The sequence below is a fragment of the Oncorhynchus nerka genome, linkage group LG3 (genome assembly GCF_034236695.1).
Source record: "Oncorhynchus nerka isolate Pitt River linkage group LG3, Oner_Uvic_2.0, whole genome shotgun sequence".
NCBI classification, from domain to species: Eukaryota; Metazoa; Chordata; class Actinopteri; order Salmoniformes; family Salmonidae; genus Oncorhynchus; species Oncorhynchus nerka.
The window spans coordinates 16110504-16130288 of NC_088398.1; the positions used below are offsets into that span (position 1 = coordinate 16110504).

The 19785-nt window shown below is 50.3% G+C and overlaps 1 protein-coding gene across 2 annotated transcripts in view; it reads left to right on the forward strand.

Moving 5' to 3' along the window:
* Positions 1-19785, forward strand: part of si:ch73-22o12.1 (nectin-2) — a 92638-nt gene that overhangs the window by 34530 nt on the left and 38323 nt on the right. For both annotated transcript variants that reach the window (XM_029622985.2, XM_029622975.2), the window contains exons 2-6: positions 13268-13377; positions 15436-15685; positions 16329-16637; positions 16801-16918; positions 17285-17433. In XM_029622985.2, the coding sequence (XP_029478845.2) occupies positions 13268-13377; positions 15436-15685; positions 16329-16637; positions 16801-16918; positions 17285-17433 (936 nt within the window). The remainder of the gene's footprint in view (positions 1-13267; positions 13378-15435; positions 15686-16328; positions 16638-16800; positions 16919-17284; positions 17434-19785) is intronic.

The following is a 19785-nucleotide window of genomic DNA, read 5'->3' on the forward strand; positions in this document are numbered from 1 at the left end:
TGAGTATGATGCTACAAGCTTGGCACACCTGTATTTGTGGAGTTTCCATTCTTCTCTGCAGATCTTCTCAAGCTCTGTCAGGTTGGATGGGGAGCGTCGCTGCACAGATATTTTCAGGTCTCTCCAGAGATGTTCGATTGGGATCAAGTCTGGGCTCTGGCTGGGCCACTCAAGGACATTCAAAGACTTGTCCCGAAGCCACTCCTGCTTTGTCTTGGCTGTGTGCTTAGGGTTGTTGTCCTGTTGGAAGGTGAACCTTCGCCCCAGTCTGAAGTCCTGAGCGCTCAGGAGCAGGTTTTCATCAAGGATCTTTCAGCGATCCTGACTCGTCTCACAGTCCCTGCTGCTTAAAAACATCCCAACAGTGTGATGCTGCCACCACTATGCTTCACTGTAGGAATGGTGCCAGGTTTCCGCCAGATGTAACGGTTGGCAATCAGGCCAAAGAGTTCAATCTTTTGTTTCATCAGACCAGCGAATCTTGTTTCTCATTTTCCGAGAGTCCTTCAGGTGCCTTTTGTCAAACTCCAAGTGGGCTGTCATGTGCCTTTTACTGAGGAGTGGCTTCCGTCTGGCTACTCTACCAGAAAAGCCTGATTGTTGGAGTGCTGCAGAGATGGTTGTCCTTCTGGAAGGTTCTCCCATCTCCACATAGGAACTCTGGAACTCTGTCAGTGTGACCGTTGGGTTCTTGGTCACCTCCCTGACCTAGGCCCTTCTCCCCTGATTGCTCAGTTTGGCCAGGCGGCCAGCTCTAGGAAGAGTCTTGGTGGTTCCAAACTTCTTCCATTTTAAGAATAATAGAGGCCAGTGGGTTCTTGGGGACCTTCAATGCTGCAGAAATCCCCAGATCTGTGTCTTGGCATAGTCATGTTTCCGAGCTTTGACAGTGCATGCTCTGACATGCACTGTCAACTGTGGGACCTTATATTTAGACAGTTGTGTGCCTTTCCAAATCATGTCCAATCAATTGAATTTACCACAGGTGGGCTGCAATCAAGTTGTAGAAACATCTCAAGGATGATCAATGGAAACAGGATGCACCTGAGCTCAATTTCGAGTCTCGTACCAAAAGATGAGAACACTTATTTCAGTTTTTTATTTTTAATAACTTTGCAAAAAATGCTATAACTTTTCCTTTGTCATTATGGAGATTTGTATTTAGATTGATGAAAAAAAAAATGTCATCCATTTTAGATAAAGGCTGTAATGTAACAAAATGTGGAAAAAGTCAAGGTCTGAATACTTTCAGAATGGACTGTAGTACACTACTGACCAGCATCCCTTTACCCATATAGTGCAATAACTCCATAGTACGCTACATGTGGAATAGGGTGTCATTTGAGGCATAGCCTATAGTTGTAGTGTATCTAAATGTATCCTTCCTGTGTATTGATTATCTGGTGATGTAGTGGGCTGAGAGAAGGTCAATGAGAGGATTGGCCATGTTTCACCTTCTCTCCACTTCCTCTCCTGTAAGCTTGTCAAACGTCTGCTCTGCCTGCTGCTGTCCTAGCTAACTTGCTGACCAGACCGCGTGTGCACATGTTGATTCTGTCCACCCAAACCAGATGCGATCAGGACACGCAGGTTGAAATATCCAACAAACTCTGGACCAAGTATATTAATTTGTGGACAGGTCGAAAAGCATTAAACATTGATGCCAATTTAGCTAGCTAATTTGTCCTGGGATATAAACAATGAATCCACAGATAAAAGGGGAGAAGTGTGTTTCTAGTCATCTCTCCTCCTTCAGGCTTCTTCTTTGGACTTTATGGCAACCAACACTAAGGTGCATTACCACCATCAACTGGACTGAAGTGTGGACCTCAGTTCATCTTTCAATCACCCACGTGGCTATATGCTCCTAAAAACCAATGAGGAGGTGGGAGAGACGACTTGCAGCGTGTCAAGCGTCACAAATGGAACCAAGTTCTATTTTAGCACCTGGCTACAATGACTGAATAACATGTATGTACATTTTTGCTACGTTTGCACACGTGACGAGTCTTGTCTGGTCAACATGTAAGCCTTACTACGCAACACTCTGCTCCCTGCATACCAAACTGTGTGTGGACATGTTTCCTCTTTTTGAAATATCAATGTCACTGAACGAGTCTAACAATGTAATTGAATAAGGGGATATTTCAGGTGGATGTTTAACTTGCCGAGTAAACGGTCAACTAGTTATTACTTATTGTCTACAGTACAGGTTGTTATGCTTGTCTAAAGAGCAAAGTATGTTTTTTACACCTCAAGATGAGGCTTCACTTCAAGTAGAGATACTGTACAGACTACACAGCAGCCCACTTCTGCTGTTACTTTGAGAGAAGAGTGTGTAGTTTAGAGGGCAAATGCCCACCATTATACACATTTACTGTAGATTCTACCACTGTAGCCTGTATCAAGGCTGTTATTCTCCTAGACCAGAAAAAGGCTAATGTATGTCCTCCCTCGCCACCACACAGCCTACAGCAGCAACTACTTATTAGACTACTTTATTAGCCCAGTCACAGGCTTTGTCCCAAATAGTGCACTACACTGGGAATAGGGTACTATGTTTGATCACGGCCCGCAGGGCTCTAAATGCACACTATATCGGGACTAGGGTGCCATCTGGGACGGATGTCAGTGGCACAATGGCAATCAGAGTACTTGCGGAGAAGCAGGTTATTTGGCTTCAACCCCAGACAAACCACTGGCCAGCCCACAGGATCACACTGAGGAGCTAAAAGGCTACATGTGTTTGGTTGAATACCAGAGGGAGTGCAGCAGCTAATGTAGGTAATGAAATAAATCAAGGTCCAGGATGATTGAACAAATGGACCACCACAGAGCTCTGTAGAGAACAGGGTAGCACAGGGGCTAATGTAGGTAATCAAATAAATCAAGGTCCAGGATGATTGAACAAATGGACCACCACAGAGCTCTGTAGAGAACAGGGTAGCACAGGGGCTAATGTAGGTAATCAAATAAATCAAGGTCCAGGATGATTGAACAAATGGACCACCACAGAGCTCTGTAGAGAACAGGGTAGCACAGGGGCTAATGTAGGTAATCAAATAAATCAAGGTCCAGGATGATTGAACAAATGGACCACCACAGAGCTCTGTAGAGAACAGGGTAGCACAGGGGCTAATGTAGGTAATCAAATAAATCAAGGTCCAGGATGATTGAACAAATGGACCACCACAGAGCTCTGTAGAGAACAGGGTAGCACAGGGGATGATTGAACTAATGTAGGTAATCAAATAAATCAAATAAATCAAGGTCCAGGATGATTGAACAAATGGACCACCACAGAGCTCTGTAGAGAACAGGGTAGCACAGGGGCTAATGTAGGTAATCAAATAAATCAAGGTCCAGGATGATTGAACAAATGGACCACCACAGAGAACAGGGTAGCACAGGGGCTAATGTACAAGGCCATTCTCAGTAGGATACATCGCAGCACAATGTTTAGCAGTGGAAAACACAAGTCTTTGTTCTTATTGGACACATGCAGGCTGAACCTCCCTGCTTCACTCAATTTCCAAATGTTTTCAGTTTCCTCCCAACTGAACAGGACTTGAGACCAGCAGGGAATACTGTTTGAGGGTTAAGCCTGCATGGTATTAGACAGTAGGCTGAATGCTTGTTTTGGACAGTAAATGGTCTAGTGAATACTGGGGATGTGGTGTTACTCTGTAAATAACCGGCCTCTTTGGGGCTGGAGATGGACTGTGTTGCATCTGTGCTGCATCACAGTGACCATCAGACAGAGGACAAGAGAACCATTCGGCATCATCCTCACTCCCTCACTCAGTCACACACTGATTCAGGTAAGCAGCAGACAGACCGACAGGGAGCTGAGTAGGCAGACCGACAGGGAGCTGAGTAGGCAGACCGACGGGGAGCTGAGTAGGCAGACCGACGGGGAGCTGAGTAGGCAGACCGACGGGGAGCTGAGTAGGCAGACCGACGGGGAGCTGAGTAGGCAGACCGACGGGGAGCTGAGTAGGCAGACCGACGGGGAGCTGAGTAGGCAGACCGACGGGGAGCTGAGTAGGCAGACCGGGGGAGCTGAGTAGGCAGCAGGGAGCTGAGTAGGGACCGAGCTGAGTAGGCAGACCGACGGGGAGCTGAGTAGGCAGACCGACGGGGAGCTGAGACCGACGGGGAGCTGAGGGCAGACCGACTGGGAGCTGAGTAGGCAGACCGACTGGGAGCTGAGTAGACAGACGGGCAGACCGACGGGGAGCTGAGTAGACAGACGGGCAGACCGACGGGGAGCTGAGTAGGCAGACCGACAGGGAGCTGAGTAGGCAGACCGACTGGGAGCTGAGTAGACAGACGGGCAGACCGACGGGGAGCTGAGTAGACAGACGGGCAGACCGACGGGGAGCTGAGTAGGCAGACGGGCAGACCGACGGGGAGCTGGGAGCTGAGTAGACAGACGGGCAGACCGACGGGGAGCTGAGTAGACAGACGGGCAGACCGACGGGGAGCTGAGTAGACAGACGGGCAGACCGACGGGGAGCTGAGTAGGCAGACGGGCAGACCGACGGGGTGCTGAGTAGGCAGACGGGCAGACCGACGGGGAGCTGAGTAGGCAGACGGGCAGACCGACGGGGAGCTGAGTAGACAGACGGGCAGACCGACGGGGAGCTGAGTAGACAGACGGGCAGACCGACGGGGAGCTGGGAGCTGAGTAGACAGACGGGCAGACCGACGGGGAGCTGAGTAGACAGACGGGCAGACCGACGGGGAGCTGAGTAGACAGACGGGCAGACCGACGGGGAGCTGAGTAGGCAGACGGGCAGACCGACGGGGTGCTGAGTAGGCAGACGGGCAGACCGACGGGGAGCTGAGTAGACAGACGGGCAGACCGATGGGGAGCTGGGAGCTGAGTAGACAGACGGGCAGACCGACGGGGAGCTGAGTAGGCAGACGGGCAGACCGACGGGGAGCTGAGTAGGCAGACGGGCAGACCGACGGGGAGCTGAGTAGGCAGACGGGCAGACCGACGGGGATCTGAGTAGGCAGACGGGCAGACCGACGGGGAGCTGAGTAGGCAGACGGGCAGACCGACGGGGAGCTGAGTAGGCAGACGGGCAGACCGACGGGGAGCTGAGTAGGCAGACTGGCAGACCGACGGGGATCTGAGTAGGCAGACGGGCAGACCGACGGGGAGCTGAGTAGGCAGACTGGCAGACCGACGGGGAGCTGAGTAGGCAGACGGGCAGACCGACGGGGAGCTGAGTAGGCAGACGGGCAGACCGACGAGGAGCTGAGTGGGCAGACCGACGAGGAGCTGAGTGGGCAGACCGAGGGGGAGAAAGAAAGAAAGGGGTAATAGGCGTATGTTCCCCTTAAAGCCACGGCTGTTCAAATGGGGGGGGTGTCATCCTCCCACTGTTCCTCTGCCCTCTATTCTGAGACAATCCTCATTTTCTCTCAAGGTCGTGTGTGTGTGTGTGTGTGTGTGTGTGTGTGTGTGTGTGTGTGTGTGTGTGTGTGTGTGTGTGTGTGTGTGTGTGTGTGTGTGTGTGTGTGTGTGTGTGTTCTACCTTTGCTCTCCTCTACTGCTCCACACCTCCCTCCCTCCCTTGTCCTCTTTTCCTCTGTCTAAACATCTCTCCTACTTTATTTATCTCACTTTCACTGTCTATCTCCTCTGTCTCCTGCTCTCCTTCTCTTTCTCTCTGTGCCCCTCAGATGTTGCTCATCAAATGTGTTTATTGCTTCCCCTTCTCTCGAGGTCCGTCTCAGTTTCTCACTCTTTCCCTCCCCCTCCATTGCTTGTACCCTATTCTCTCCATTTCTCCCTCATGTCCCTCCCTTCACCGGTCACTCACCCTGCTGTCTCTCCCTCTCTCCTTCGTCTCTCCCTCTCTCCTTGGTCTCTCCCTCTCTCCTTGGTCTCTCCCTCTCTCCTTGGTCTCTCCTTGGTCTCTCCTTGGTCTCTCCTTGGTCTCTCCTTCGTCTCTCCTTCGTCTCTCCTTCGTCTCTCCTTCGTCTCTCCTTCTCTCTCCCTCTCTCCTTCGTCTCTCCTTCGTCCCTCCTTCGTCTCTCCTTCGTCTCTCCTTCGTCTCTCCTTCGTCTCTCCCTCTCTCCTTCGTCTCTCCCTCTCTCCTTCGTCTCTCCCTCTCTCCTTTGTCTCTCCTCTCTCCTTTGTCTCTCCCTTCTCCTTTGTCTCTCCTCTCTCCTTCGTCTCTCCCTCTCTCCTTCGTCTCTCCCTCTCTCCTTTGTCTCTCCCTCTCTCCTTTGTCTCTCCCTCTCTCCTTTGTCTCTCCCTCTCTCCTTTGTCTCTCCCTCTCTCCTTCGTCTCTCCTTCGTCCCTTCTTCGTCTCTCCTTCGTCTCTCCTTCGTCTCTCCCTCTCTCCTTTGTCTCTCCTCTCTCCTTCGTCTCTCCTTCGTCTCTCCCTCTCTCCTTTGTCTCTCCCTCTCTCCTTCGTCTCTCCTTTGTCTCTCCCTCTCTCCTTCGTCTCTCCTTTGTCTCTCCCTCTCTCCTTCGTCTCCTTCGTCTCTCCCTCTCTCCTTCGTCTCTCCTTCGTCTCTCCCTCTCTCCTTCGTCTCTCCTTCGTCTCTCCTTTGTCTCTCCTTCGTCTCTCCCTCTCTCCTTCTTCTCTCCTTCGTCTCCGTCTCTCCTTCGTCTCTCCCTCTCTCCTTCGTGTCTCCTTCTTCTCCCTCTCTCCTTCGTCTCTCCTTCGTCTCTCCTTCGTCTCTTCCTCTCTCCTTCGTCTCTCCTTCGTCTCTCCCTCTCTCCTTCGTCTCTCCCTCTCTCCTTCGTCTCTCCCTCTCTCCTTCGTCTCTCCTTCGTCTCTCCTTCGTCTCTCCCTCTCTCCTTCGTCTCTCCTTTGTCTCTCGCTCTCTCCTTTGTCTCTCGCTCTCTCCTCTCTCGCTCTCTCCTTCGTCTCTCCCTCTCCCCTTCGTCTCTCCCTCTCTCCTTCGTCTCTCCCTCTCCCCTTCGTCTCTCCCTCTCTCCTTCGTCTCTCCCTCTCTCCTTCGTCTCTCCCTCTCTCCTTCGTCTCTCCTTCGTCTCTCCCTCTCTCCTTCGTCTCTCTCTCTCTCCTTCGTCTCTCCCTCTCTCCTTCGTCTCTCTCTCTCTCCTTTGTCTCTCTCTCTCTCCTTTGTCTCTCTCTCTCTCCTTCGTCTCTCTCTCTCTCCTTCGTCTCTCTCTCTCTCCTTCGTCTCTCCTTCGTCTCCCTCTCTCTCCTTCGTCTCCCTCTCTCCTTCATCTCTCGCTGTCCACTCATCCTGCATCACTCTGACATATCCTAGCTGTCTCATCCTTCCATCCTCCCGGCACACCTCTCCTCTTTCCCATCCATTTTCCCTTCATCAACGGCATGGTGGGAAATATGTAGATGTCATGCAGAGCTCAGAGAGGACGGGGTTAATATGGCAGGGGTGTTACTGCTCTCAGGGTGTGTGAGAGGGAGAGACATAATGATTGGTGACAGTACTTAGGATGCTGACTTGAACATTGATGTGCTACTTTTAGATGCCAAATCTGTGTACGTGTTGGTGTGTGTGTACGTGTTGGTTGGTGTATGTGTTGGTTGGCGTGTTGTGTGTCACCCATCCTTTAGGCATTAAACTGAGCACAGTAAACTAGAGCAGCACTGACTGACACACAGCTTCTGTTCTCTCTCTCTCCTCCCCTGAAACCTTCTCTCTTTGTCTCCTCCCTCTCCATTCTACCCTTCAATCCCCCCTCCCTCTGTCTGTTTCCTCTACCCTTCAACCGTCTCCCCTCTCTGTCTGTTCCCTCTACCCTTCAACCGTCTCCCCCCTCCCTTCAACCGTCTCCCCTCTCTGTCTGTTTCCTCTACCCTTCAACCGTCTGCCCTCTCTGTTTCCTCTACCCTTCGACCGTCTCCCCTCTCTGTCTGTTCCCTCTACCCTTCAACCGTCTCCCCTCTCTGTCTGTTTCCTCTACCCTTCAACCGTCTCCCCCTCAGTCTGTTTCCTCTACCCTTCAACCGTCTCCCCCTCTGTCTGTTTCCTCTACCCTTCAACCGTCTCCCCTCTCTGTCTGTTTCCTCTACCCTTCAACCGTCTCCCCCGCTGTCTGTTTCCTCTACCCTTCAACCGTCTCCCCCTCAGTCTGTTTCCTCTACCCTTCAACCGTCTCCCCCTCAGTCTGTTCCCTCTACCCTTCAACCGTCTCCCCCTCAGTCTGTTCCCTCTACCCTTCAACCGTCTCCCCCTCAGTCTGTTCCCTCTACCCTTCAACCGTCTCCCCCTCAGTCTGTTTCCCTCTACCCTTCAACCGTCTCCCCTCTGTCTGTTTCCTCTACCCTTCAACCGTCTCCCCCTCTGTCTGTTTCCTCTACCCTTCAACCGTCTCCCTCGCTGTCTGTTCCCTCTACCCTTCAACCGTCTCCCTCGCTGTCTGTTCCCTCTACCCTTCAACCGTCTCCCCCTCAGTCTGTTTGTTTCCCCTCAGTCTGTTCCCTCTACCCTTCAACCGTCTCCCCTCTCTGTCTGTTTCCTCTACCCTTCAACCGTCTCCCCTCTCTGTCTGTTTCCTCTACCCTTCAACCGTCTCCCCTCGCTGTCTGTTCCCTCTACCCTTCAACCGTCTCCCCTCTCTGTCTGTTTCCTCTACCCTTCAACCGTCTCCCCTCGCTGTCTGTTTCCTCTACCCTTCAACCGTCTCCCCTCTCTGTCTGTTTCCTCTACCCTTCAACCGTCTCCCCTCTCTGTCTGTTTCCTCTACCCTTCAACCGTCTCCCCTCTCTGTTTCCTCTACCCTTCAACCGTCTCAAATCAAATGTTATTTGTCACATGCTTGGTAAACAACCGGTGTAGACAGTGAAATGCTTACTAACAGACCCTTCCCAACAATGCAGAGAGGGAGAAAGGACATGTAATAATAGAACAAGTGACTAGGTAACAGGATAGACTAAACGGTAACAGCAGTGTATGTGATGAGTCAAGAGTTTGTGCAAAAACGGTCAATGCAGTAACTCCGGGTAGCTATTGGGTAACTTTATTGAACAAAAATATAAATGCAACATGTAAAGTGTTGGTCCCACGTTTCATGAGCTAAAATAAAAGGTCACAGAATTTCTCCATACGCACAAAAAGCTTAGTTCTCTCCAATTTTGTGGCATAATTTGTTTATCCTTGTTTGAGCATTTGTCCTTATTAAAAAGCTGATTAAACAGCATGATCATTACACAGGTGCACCTTGTGCTGGGGACAAAAGGCCACTCTAAAATGTGCAGTTTTGTCACACAAAACGATGCCACCAATGTTTTGAGGGAGCGCGCAATTGGTTTGCTGACTGCAGGAATGGCCACCGGAGCTGTTGCTAGAGAACTGAATGTTCATTTCTCTACCATAAGCTGTCTCCAATGTCGTTTTGGAGAATTTGGCAGTATGTCCTACCGGCCTCAAAATTGCAGACCACGTGTAACCAGTCCAGCCCAGGACCTCCACATCCACAGACCACGTGTAACCAGTCCAGCCCAGGACCTCCACATCCACAGACCACGTGTAACCAGTCCAGCCCAGGACCTCCACATCCACAGACCACGTGTAACCACTCCAGCCCAGGACCTCCACATCCACAGACCACGTGTAACCACTCCAGCCCAGGACCTCCACATCCACAGACCACGTGTAACCAGTCCAGCCCAGGACCTCCACATCCACAGACCACGTGTAACCAGTCCAGCCCAGGACCTCCACATCCACAGACCACGTGTAACCAGTCCAGCCCAGGACCTCCACCACCACAGACCACGTGTAACCACTCCAGCCCAGGACCTCCACATCCTCAGACCACGTGTAACCACTCCAGCCCAGGACCTCCACATCCACAGACCACGTGTAACCACTCCAGCCCAGGACCTCCACATCCACAGACCACGTGTAACCACTCCAGCCCAGGACCTCCACATCCGGCTTCTTCACCTGCAGGATCATCTCAGACCAGCCACCCGGACGGCTGATGAAACTGAGGAGTATTTCTGTCTGTAATAAAGCCCTTTTGTGGGAAAACTCATTCTGATTGGCAGGGCCTGGCTCCCCAGTGGGTGGTCCTGGCTCCCAAGTGGGTGGGCCTATGCCCTCTAAGGCCCACCCGTGGTTGCCCTCCTGCCCAGTCATGTGAAATCCATAGATTAGGGTCTAACAAATTTATTTCAATTGACTGATTTCCTTGTATGAACTGTAACTCAGTAAAATCGTTTAAATTGTTGCATTTTTATATTTTGGTTCAGTATATTTAACACTATTTTATCAGTCTTATGGCTTGGGGGTAGAATATGTTCAGGGTCTTGTTGGTTACAGACTCCTCTCGCTCTCGGTTCTCTCTACCCTTCAATCTTCTTTCTTTCTTTCTCGCTCTAGCTCTCTCTCCCTTTAATCTTCTCATCTCCATCCTCCCCTCTAAATCCCTCTCCCCTCCTCATTCTATTTTCATTTGTCCACTTCTCTCTTCTCTGTATTTGACAGTTTTTAATATTAGTTATCTGTTTAAGGCATCCTTACCTTAGCGACACAGCGCGCACACACACACACACACACCATAAATATCCTAGTTAACCCATGCTGTTCTAATGATAGTCTACAACCCCCGGGGGGTTAGTCATTTCACGGGGTGGGTTATATTTTATATCCCTGGGGGGTCGAATGTCTCAAACCATTCCTCTCCTCTCATCCCCCTCTCATCTTGGAGAGAGTTAAACTGGGTTGGTTTTCCTCTTATTGCTCTGTCTGACTGACAGCAGGCAGGCTTTCCTCAGCCCTGTCCCTCTGGGCTTTCTGCCTGCCTGCCTTCCCAGGATTAAAAATTAGTGTGTCTCGAGTGTGTGTGTGTGTCTCGAGTGTGTGTGTGTGTGTCTCGAGTGTGCGTGTATTGTGTGTTTGCGTACTATGTGTGCATGCTTATCAATACAGGTCTGTGTAATGACCTGTGGCGTGCAAGGTTGACTCAATTCATACTCCCCAGTGGAGACGAGCAATCCTTGGTTTCAATAGCCCTCCATGCCTCCCTCCTTCCCTCACTAGAGCCGAGCAGGTCCCAGAGATAATCTGTAGTTGGTCTATCTGCTGCAGGTGGGTTGAAGTGAGGCTGCTGCCTGATCCCTCACAAACACCTAGATCACACAGCAGTAGGCCCCTACACTATATACACAATATACACACAGGTCTGGAGAGGCACCAGGATCCAGCTAGAACACGCTCCGATTCTGAACCCTTCACTCCATGCACTGACTCATTCACCTCACTCCCCCTCATTGATTTGTCAGTATAAGAAATTAACCTGATCTGTGAAGGAATATGGCGGAAACTCCCTTTGGCCCCATGCTTTCATCAACCTAATGCTGTTAATACTATGAGGGGAATACCCGTATATCTGTCTCTGTTCAGTCATGGCAGTAGATTCTCCGGGTGGGTGGGTGGTTGTAAAGAGGTTGTGGTTGCAGAAGGGTTATTTTGTGGTTTGAGTCTGACATTGGGTCAGTGCTGGGAGAGATGGTGGGTAATTCTAGGAAATGCCTTGCTTGTTTTCTTTGCTCTCTCCCACTCTCTTCTTTCTCTCTCTGTCTCTCTCTTTCTCTTTCCCTGTCTGTCTCTCTTTCCCTGTCTGTCTCTCTTTCCCTGTCTGTCTGTCTCTCTCTCCCTGTCTGTCTGTCTCTCTTTCCCTGTCTGTCTGTCTCTCTCTCCCTGTCTGTCTGTCTCTCTCTCCCTGTCTGTCTGTCTCTCTCTCCCTGTCTGTCTGTCTCTCTCTCCCTGTCTGTCTGTCTCTCTCTCCCTGTCTGTCTGTCTCTCTCTCCCTGTCTGTCTGTCTGTCTCTCTCTCCCTGTCTGTCTGTCTGTCTCTCTCTCCCTGTCTGTCTGTCTGTCTCTCTCTCCCTGTCTGTCTGTCTGTCTCTCTCTCTCCTGTCTGTCTGTCTGTCTCTCTCTCTCTGTCTGTCTGTCTCTCTCTCTCTGTCTGTCTGTCTCTCTCTCCCTGTCTGTCTGTCTCTCTCTTTCCCTGTCTCTCTCTTTCTCTTTCCCTGTGTCTGTCTGTCTCTCTTTCACTGTCTGTCTCTCTTTCCCTGTCTGTCTGTCTGTCTCTCTTTCCCTGTCTGTCTATCTTCTGTGTCTCTCTTCCTGTTTAAAGACCATGGTAGCAGAGGTAGGCTGTGTGGATTGCTCATAACCACCACCAGAGAAGACCGTCAGTCCGGGCCTTTGACTCGTGTCTATAGGGATGGTGTGTTTTCCACCCCACCTTCTTCTCTAGTTTCTGTTTCTCCACTCAGAGCGGATGGACAAACCAGTAGAACCAGTTATGATGCTAAAATTAATTTCTGTATCAATCACTTCGGCGTGTGCTTCATATTAAGAAGCATGTGGCTACACAATATGGGAACACACACAGAGAGAGAGATTGAAATGTTGGTAAACATTGACAGGTGTGTCGCAGCAGATCATTTGTTTTTACGTAGAACAGGTAGACCAGACAGACACACTGATGCACACTCATTCATACAGTTAATTACATTCTCACGCAGACATGCACGAAAGACACCTTCTGGTGACTTGTCATGACGCTGTGGTCCTGATAATGTAGGAAAACATGTACACAAACACACACCAATCCCTGTACTGTGTGTGTGTGTGTGTGTGTGCCCAGAGTAAATGGCTGGTTCTAGAAAAGCATAAGCCATCCAAATGATTTATGACCGGTGTGGAGCGGACTGGGCTTTTTCCTCTTCACTACATGTCCTGTTTCCTCCACTCATCGCTAGAATGGGGGCGGTGCACACACGCCCCTCTAGCAGACTCCTGGAGCATTGACCTACTTGCTTACTGTAGGTAGTCTTAATGGTATACCAGACCATTCCACAGAACTACAATCTGTCATTGGACAGACTAGGGCCTGGTCCCAATAGTCCCCAAAAGCTTCCTCTCCTCATCAGGCAGACTGGGGCCTGGTCCCAATAGTCCCAAAAAGCTTCCTCTCCTCATCAGGCAGACTGAGGCTTGGGCCTGGTCCCAATAGTCCCAACAAGCTTCCTCTCCTCATCAGGCAGACTGGGGCTGGGGCCTGGTCCCAACAAGCTTCCTCTCCTCATCAGGCAGACTGGGGCCTGGTCCCAATAGTCCCAACAAGCTTCCTCTCCTCAACATGCAGACTGGGGCTGGGGCCTGGTCCCAATAGTCTCAACAAGCTTCCTCTCCTACTCCCCTTTCCTTCATGGCCTCTGACGTAGAACATGGAGGGGAAAACAGGAAGCCGTTGCTAAAGGTGCACTAACGTCCTCTCCTCTTCCTCCCAGGGGCGGTGTCTCAGCGGGTGAAGGTGGAACCGGAAGTGATGTCCTACCCCAGCCAGGCGGTCAACCTGAGGTGTGCCTTCACAGACGCTGGAGGGATACAGCTCACACAGGTCAGTGTCAGACAGGAACTCGTATGTAGACAAATGGATATGTTTTTACAACATGAGAAGAAAGTCCTAAATGATCAGATGCACATACAGGAACTAATGTCTGGACTCGTACAATTTACGTCCATTACCATTTATTTTTAATTTTTAATTTTTTAACCTTTATTTAACCAGGAAGGGCTCATTGAGATTTAAAATCTCTTTTTCAAGAGCGTCCTGGCCAAGATAGGCAGCACCGAGTCATTGCAAACACAGACAAACAACCTGAAAAACTACAAGTAATCTAATAAAACCCATAGAATTCACAAGAGTATAACAAACTCAAAAACAGCTAATTAAAAACATTGACAGGTCAGGGAATCAGTCTCAAGATCATTCATCAGTGATTTTAAAAATACCAACCGGGACAAGTTCTTCCAGTTTTAAAAGTATTTTGTAAGGTGTTCCAAGACAATGGTGCAGAGTACATAAAAGCCCTTTTACCAAATTCAGTTCGGACATTTGGAACAGTTAGCACGATTAAGTCCAGCGAACGAAGAGAGTACCCATCACATTTCTGAACAATAAAAATGCCCAAATAAAAGGTAGTAAACCCAAAATGGCCTTGTAAATAAAAGTATACCAGTGCCTGAGCCTACGAGTGACTAGAGAAGGCCAGCCAACCCTGGTATACAAAGTGCAGTGGTGCGTAAGGGTTTTGCAGTTTAAAATAAATCTCAAAGTGCCATGGTAAAGAGTGTCAATTGACACTGAGCGGAAGCATTAACAAGATAAAATGATTATAAAGACACTTTGTCCCTGATCATCCAAGTTTATGTGCACTGTACATGGATAGTCTTTTCTCTACCATATAGTGTAGATAGCAGAGGTGGGACCAAGTCATTGTTTTACAAGTCACAAGTAAGTCTCAAGTCTTAGCACTAAAGTCCCAAGTCAAGACAGGCAAGTCCGAGTCAAGACCGTCAAGTATCAAGTCCTAAAATTTGAGTTTCGAGTCCCAAACAAGTCATAATGTGCTCTTAACCAAATGTAATACCATTTCATATTTTTAACAAGAGTAATAGTTAGTATACTACATTTACGCAAATCATGAATGCTTTAAAAAATATCTATATATTTATTACTTTCAAATAAACGTTGTATTTCCATGGAACTACATGGGTAGCCATGAGAACCCCCCCCCCCCCCCCCCCCCGATGGTGATCGACTATCGATGATCGCTATGGCACAATCGGGCGATGTAGGCTTGTACACAATCGCCCAACCTTAACACACACACACACTCTCTGTGTGGTTACAGTAGGCTAACGTATGTCAATGGTTTTAGGAACAACAGTAACATCAGGCAGGATTTAGGCTACTAACTGCCTAGCCAGTTGTACCTCAATCTTGGGTGCAATGATCACGTTCCCGCACTGACTGACTGTGTGGAGGCTCATTGATTTAACATTACGTTAGCCTACATGCTACACTAGTAAAGTAATAAATATATAGCTGTCGGCTATATTAGCCACAACTTACCGTTCTTTGTGCAGCTTCAAATGTCAAACAAAGTTGGAAGTTGTTGCGCCTCCGTCTGTAATTTTCTTCCAGCATATTTTACAAGTTGCAATCCGTTTGTTGTTGATACAGCGTTGTCTTTATATCCGAAAATAATAATTTGGGGTATGATCTTTCCAAGGGCTCCAACTGAATTCACCCGCCGACGTTCCTCTGCACTGCCTCGCACAACCTTTTCTCACCTGGCACAATTTGATTGGCTGCTGTCCGATTCTAACTGTAATCCATTAAATGAAGAGTTGATGCGCTACACACTTTTTTAAACCGCATCATTTTTAATATTTGGGCTTTGGGAGGGTATCAAGTCAGGTCGAGTCATAAGGCTCAAGGTCGCGAGTCATTTGCGTTAAAGTCGAAAGTCATCATATTTGTGACTCAAGTCCATACTTCTGTTAGATAGTAATACATGTTCACAAAGAGTCGCTGTTATTTATTCACCCCTTTTCTCCATCTGACAGGTTGTGTAATATTTGAATGAATGAACTTGACTCTACTACGCAGGTGTCCTGGATCTATGAGCCGAAGGAGGGCGAGCGGCTCAACATCGCCGTGTACCACCCTAACTTTGGGGCAAGTTACCCCACATCGCCCCTGAAGGGGCGGGTCCGCTTCACGACGGAGCCCCCCTCCCTCAGCAACCCCTCCATCCAGATCTCAGACGTCAAGATGACTGACGAGGGGAAATACATCTGTGAATACGCCACCTACCCCAGTGGCAACGAACAGGGTGTCACCTCCCTCGTCATGCTAGGTAGGACTGTGTGTGTGTCTTAGGATGTGTGTGTGTGTCCATGTTCTATTATGTATCTGTGAGTACTCTTTTGCCTCCCTCTACCCCCATCCCATCTGACCTCAACCCCCATCCCATCTGACCTCAACCCCCATCCCATCTGACCTCAACCCCCATCCCATCTGACCTCTACCCCTATCCCATCTGACCTCTACCCCTATCCCATCTGACCTCTACCCCTATCCCATCTGACCTCTACCCCTATCCCATCTGACCTCTACCCCTATCCCATCTGACCTCTACCCCCATCCCATCCGACCTCTACCCCCATCCCATCCGACCTCTACCCTGCAGGTTAAAATTCTGTCTATGCAGCTTAATTGCTATTATAAGTGGTATTGTCAGATCAATTGTGTTTCTGTTAATGGGTTAGAACCATTGCTCTAACCTGGACGCAGCTCTCCCCTCTCTCCCCTCGGGCGTTTATTGATCCGGCTGCTTGTCATGCTTGGTGTCGGCTCTTGTCCTGATTGCTCTATTCACATTCAGCAGCCATGGGGAGAGAGGGAGAGAAGGGGAGGGGGGGGACCTGTCTTGTTTTCGTCGGTCTAGTCGTTTATCAATATTGGTATTCATTAATTATTCTCCCTATTCCCTTCATCAGCCAAACCCAGGAACTCTGCCTCCGGGGTAACAGTGATAGCCTCCACTGTCGCCACGGGAGCCCAGCCAGTTGTCGTGGCCCGCTGTGAGTCGGCCGACGGTCGTCCTGCTGCCCAGATCGCATGGGTGACAGCTGTCAACGGCAACGCTACCTCCGCCTCTACGGCGGGCGCTGACAACACCGTGACGGTATCCAGCCAGTACATGCTGGTTCCCACAGCAGCAGACAACGGCAAAGACATCAGCTGTTTGGTGTCCCATCGAACCCAGGCCAAGCCTGAGAGCTTCCTGATGAACCTGGCCATCGAATGTAAGGCCACTGCACACACTGGTGCACACATGCATCACACACACACACACACACTTACTCATGCAGACCATATAGTCAGACCTTTTTTTAATGTTGCATATACATCCAAATACAATTATTTTCTCTGTGTGGGAAGTCCCACTAATTAACCTCTCTCTCTCAGACCCCCCACAGGTGACCATCCTGGGCTATGATAATAACTGGTATGTGGGTCGGACCAACGTGGCTCTGACCTGTCAGGCTACAGCCAACCCCGTCCCTACCACCATCGCATGGAAAACGTGAGTGTGTGTCCGTCGGCCTGTCTCTTTGTCAGTCTGTGTCTCGGTCTCTCTCCTTCTTTAATTATCACTCTATCCACAGGCCACTATAAACCACAGATAGTATTATGATAATGATGATCAACTCGACAGCCACTGGCCTCTTATCTTGATGATGGAGAAATGAAGTGTAACTTTCCATAGTGGAGTTTAGCCGCAGTAGAAACAACAAGCCTGCAGTGTCCTGACTGGCTCCTCCATAATCACTTACTTGTATTCAGTTTTTATAGATATGAAAAGGTGAAAGTTGAAAGTAGGGAGATCTGGGCCAGGTTCCAATACTTATGTTTTCCACCCTCTCCTCCTCTCCTCTCCCTCTAACCCCAGTATGTCCGGTCAGATGCCAGACACAGTGCAGGTAAAAGAAAATGTGCTGACCGTGCTAAAGGTGGACGAGCAGATCAACACAACCTTCGTCTGCGAGGTCAAGAACCGCCTGGGCACCGGCAAGGACCAGGTCACTGTTATGGTCCGAGGTGAGTCCACACACACCTGAAATGACTGTAATCATACACATGTGCATGCTATGCTACAAACACACCTGGACACACACCTGAAAACACACTTGCGACACACACACACACACACACACACACACACACACACACACACACACACACACACACACACAGAGGGTGTGGTGATGCTTGCCTGTAGTCAGGGAGAGCAGCATGCTCTGTCCCTGGGGTTAGTGGTTGGGGGGCAGTTTACTGGGCCTCTATTCCTCCGTTTGGGTTTTCCATCTATCCATCCTCTACCCTTTGAAACTTTATCACCCATCCCTCCTTGTTTGCATGCAATCCTCTCCTTCTGTTCATACCTATGGATCCTAGCTGTGATGTTTGAGCATCAGAGACAGTTTCAGGTCTCCACACACTGGCAGGGTTTGTTTGAGGGTACGGTTTGCATTGGACTGAAACTCAACCTTGTTATCTCCTTGTTGTGTACTGTGACTCGACAACCACTACACCACTTGAAAGAGATGTTCGGTCGACCGCGCCCGTTTAAATAAATATCCCTCTACAGCTTTAGCTTCCCCTCCACGAGTTCCACCTTGCTCTCTCTCTCTTATAAAAAATACATCCGCCCCCCTGATCTGCACTTTACCTGAAGTTGTTTTGTGCTGACACGGGGGAATGCAGGACAAATGGATAAAAAGTGCAATTCACTGGTGAATGTGTTTTAAAAGCCACCTCCCTCCCTCCCTCGCTCTGTCCCTCGCCTCCCCATGCTACTAATGTGTTCTCTCTGACGGGCCACTAGCATCTCTCTGGAACATAACGGACGTCCCCATGCAGGCCCACAGGGTATTACAGGGCTGGCTATGGGTACAGGGCTGGCTATGGGTGCAGGGATGGCTATGGATGCAGGGCTGGCTATGGGTACAGGGCTGGCTATGGGAGCAGGGCTGGCTATGGGAGGCAGGGCTGGCAGGGATGGCGGGGTGCAGGGGCTGGCTAGGGATGGGTGGGTGCAGGGATGGCAGGGCTGGCTAGGGATGGCGGCTGGGATGGCAGGGATGGCTATGGGTACAGGGATGGCTAGGGGTACAGGGATGGCTAGGCAGGGATGGGTGGGGATGGCAGGGATGGCGGCTGGGTGCAGGGATGGCGGCTGGGGATGCAGGGATGGCAGGGATGGCGGCTGGGTACTGGGTGCAGGGATGGCGGGATGGCTGGGTGGGATGGCAGGGATGGCGGGATGGCTGGGTGCAGGGATGGCGGCTGGGTGCAGGGATGGCGGCTGGGTGCAGGGATGGCGGCTGGGTGCAGGGATGGCGGCTGGGGGGAGGGAGGGAAGGGAGGAGAAAAAGGGGTGATTGAACGAGTGAGTGAGAGAAAGGGGAAGGGTTGGTAGAGTGTCTGCTTTTAGAGTAAAGAGGGGGGTGAGAGGGGAACAGGATGCTGATGGCATTTAAAACCCCTATGGGAATCTATGGCACTGCTTCTTCTCTCTACCACTATCACCCCCTCCATTTTCTCTCTCGCTCTCTCTGATTAGTGTGAGAGCGAGCAGGCTGACGGTGCTGTGAGTATGTAGTGCTGTAGTCTCTCTATCCTCTCTGAGCGGATCAGTCGGCCTCTGCTGCTTCAGCGCCTGGCTGCTTCTCCTTCTTAACTCCCTCTGTTCTGTCCTCCCTTTCCTCGCCCTCATCATCCTGTCTCCTATAAACTCTCCTTTCCTGTCTCCAAGAATGATTTCCTGTCCTCCCTCTCTCTCCTCTTTGGTCCACCACCCCTAAATTCTTTCCCTCTTAACTCCCTCTGTCCTCTTCCTCCCTCCCCCTTCATCTACTCCTTGTACTCTCTCCTGCTAAAGGGAAAGGGGGATGCCTAGTCAGTTGTACAACTGAATGCATTCAACTGAAATGTGACTTCCACATTTAACCCAACCCCTCTGAAGAGAAGTGCAGGGGGCTGCCTTAATCGACATCCACGTCATCGGGGAGCAGTGGGTTAACTGCCTTGCTCAGGGGCAGAACGACCTTATTGTTTCTTGTCCACCCTTCCCTTGTCCTGTCCAGTCATCTTCTTTTCTCCTGTCATTCCCCCTCAGTGAGTAAGACAGTAAAAAGGGGGTTGAATGAACTGAGTGCAGGCCCACACAGAGAAAGACTGAGATGGAGAGAGAGGTAGTGTGAATACAGATGGCGTGCTAATGCAGTGGAGCTGTGTCCAACCAGGGCTGAGAGGGGCCGTGGCTGTGAAATGTCCAGCGTCTGGACCAGGCTAGAGCAGGCTCCTGTCCTGCTGCTGCTCCTGTCCCCAGCTGTGTGACAACTGACGCAGAGATCCCTGCACAGGGCTACGAGCTGACCTGTCTCCTTT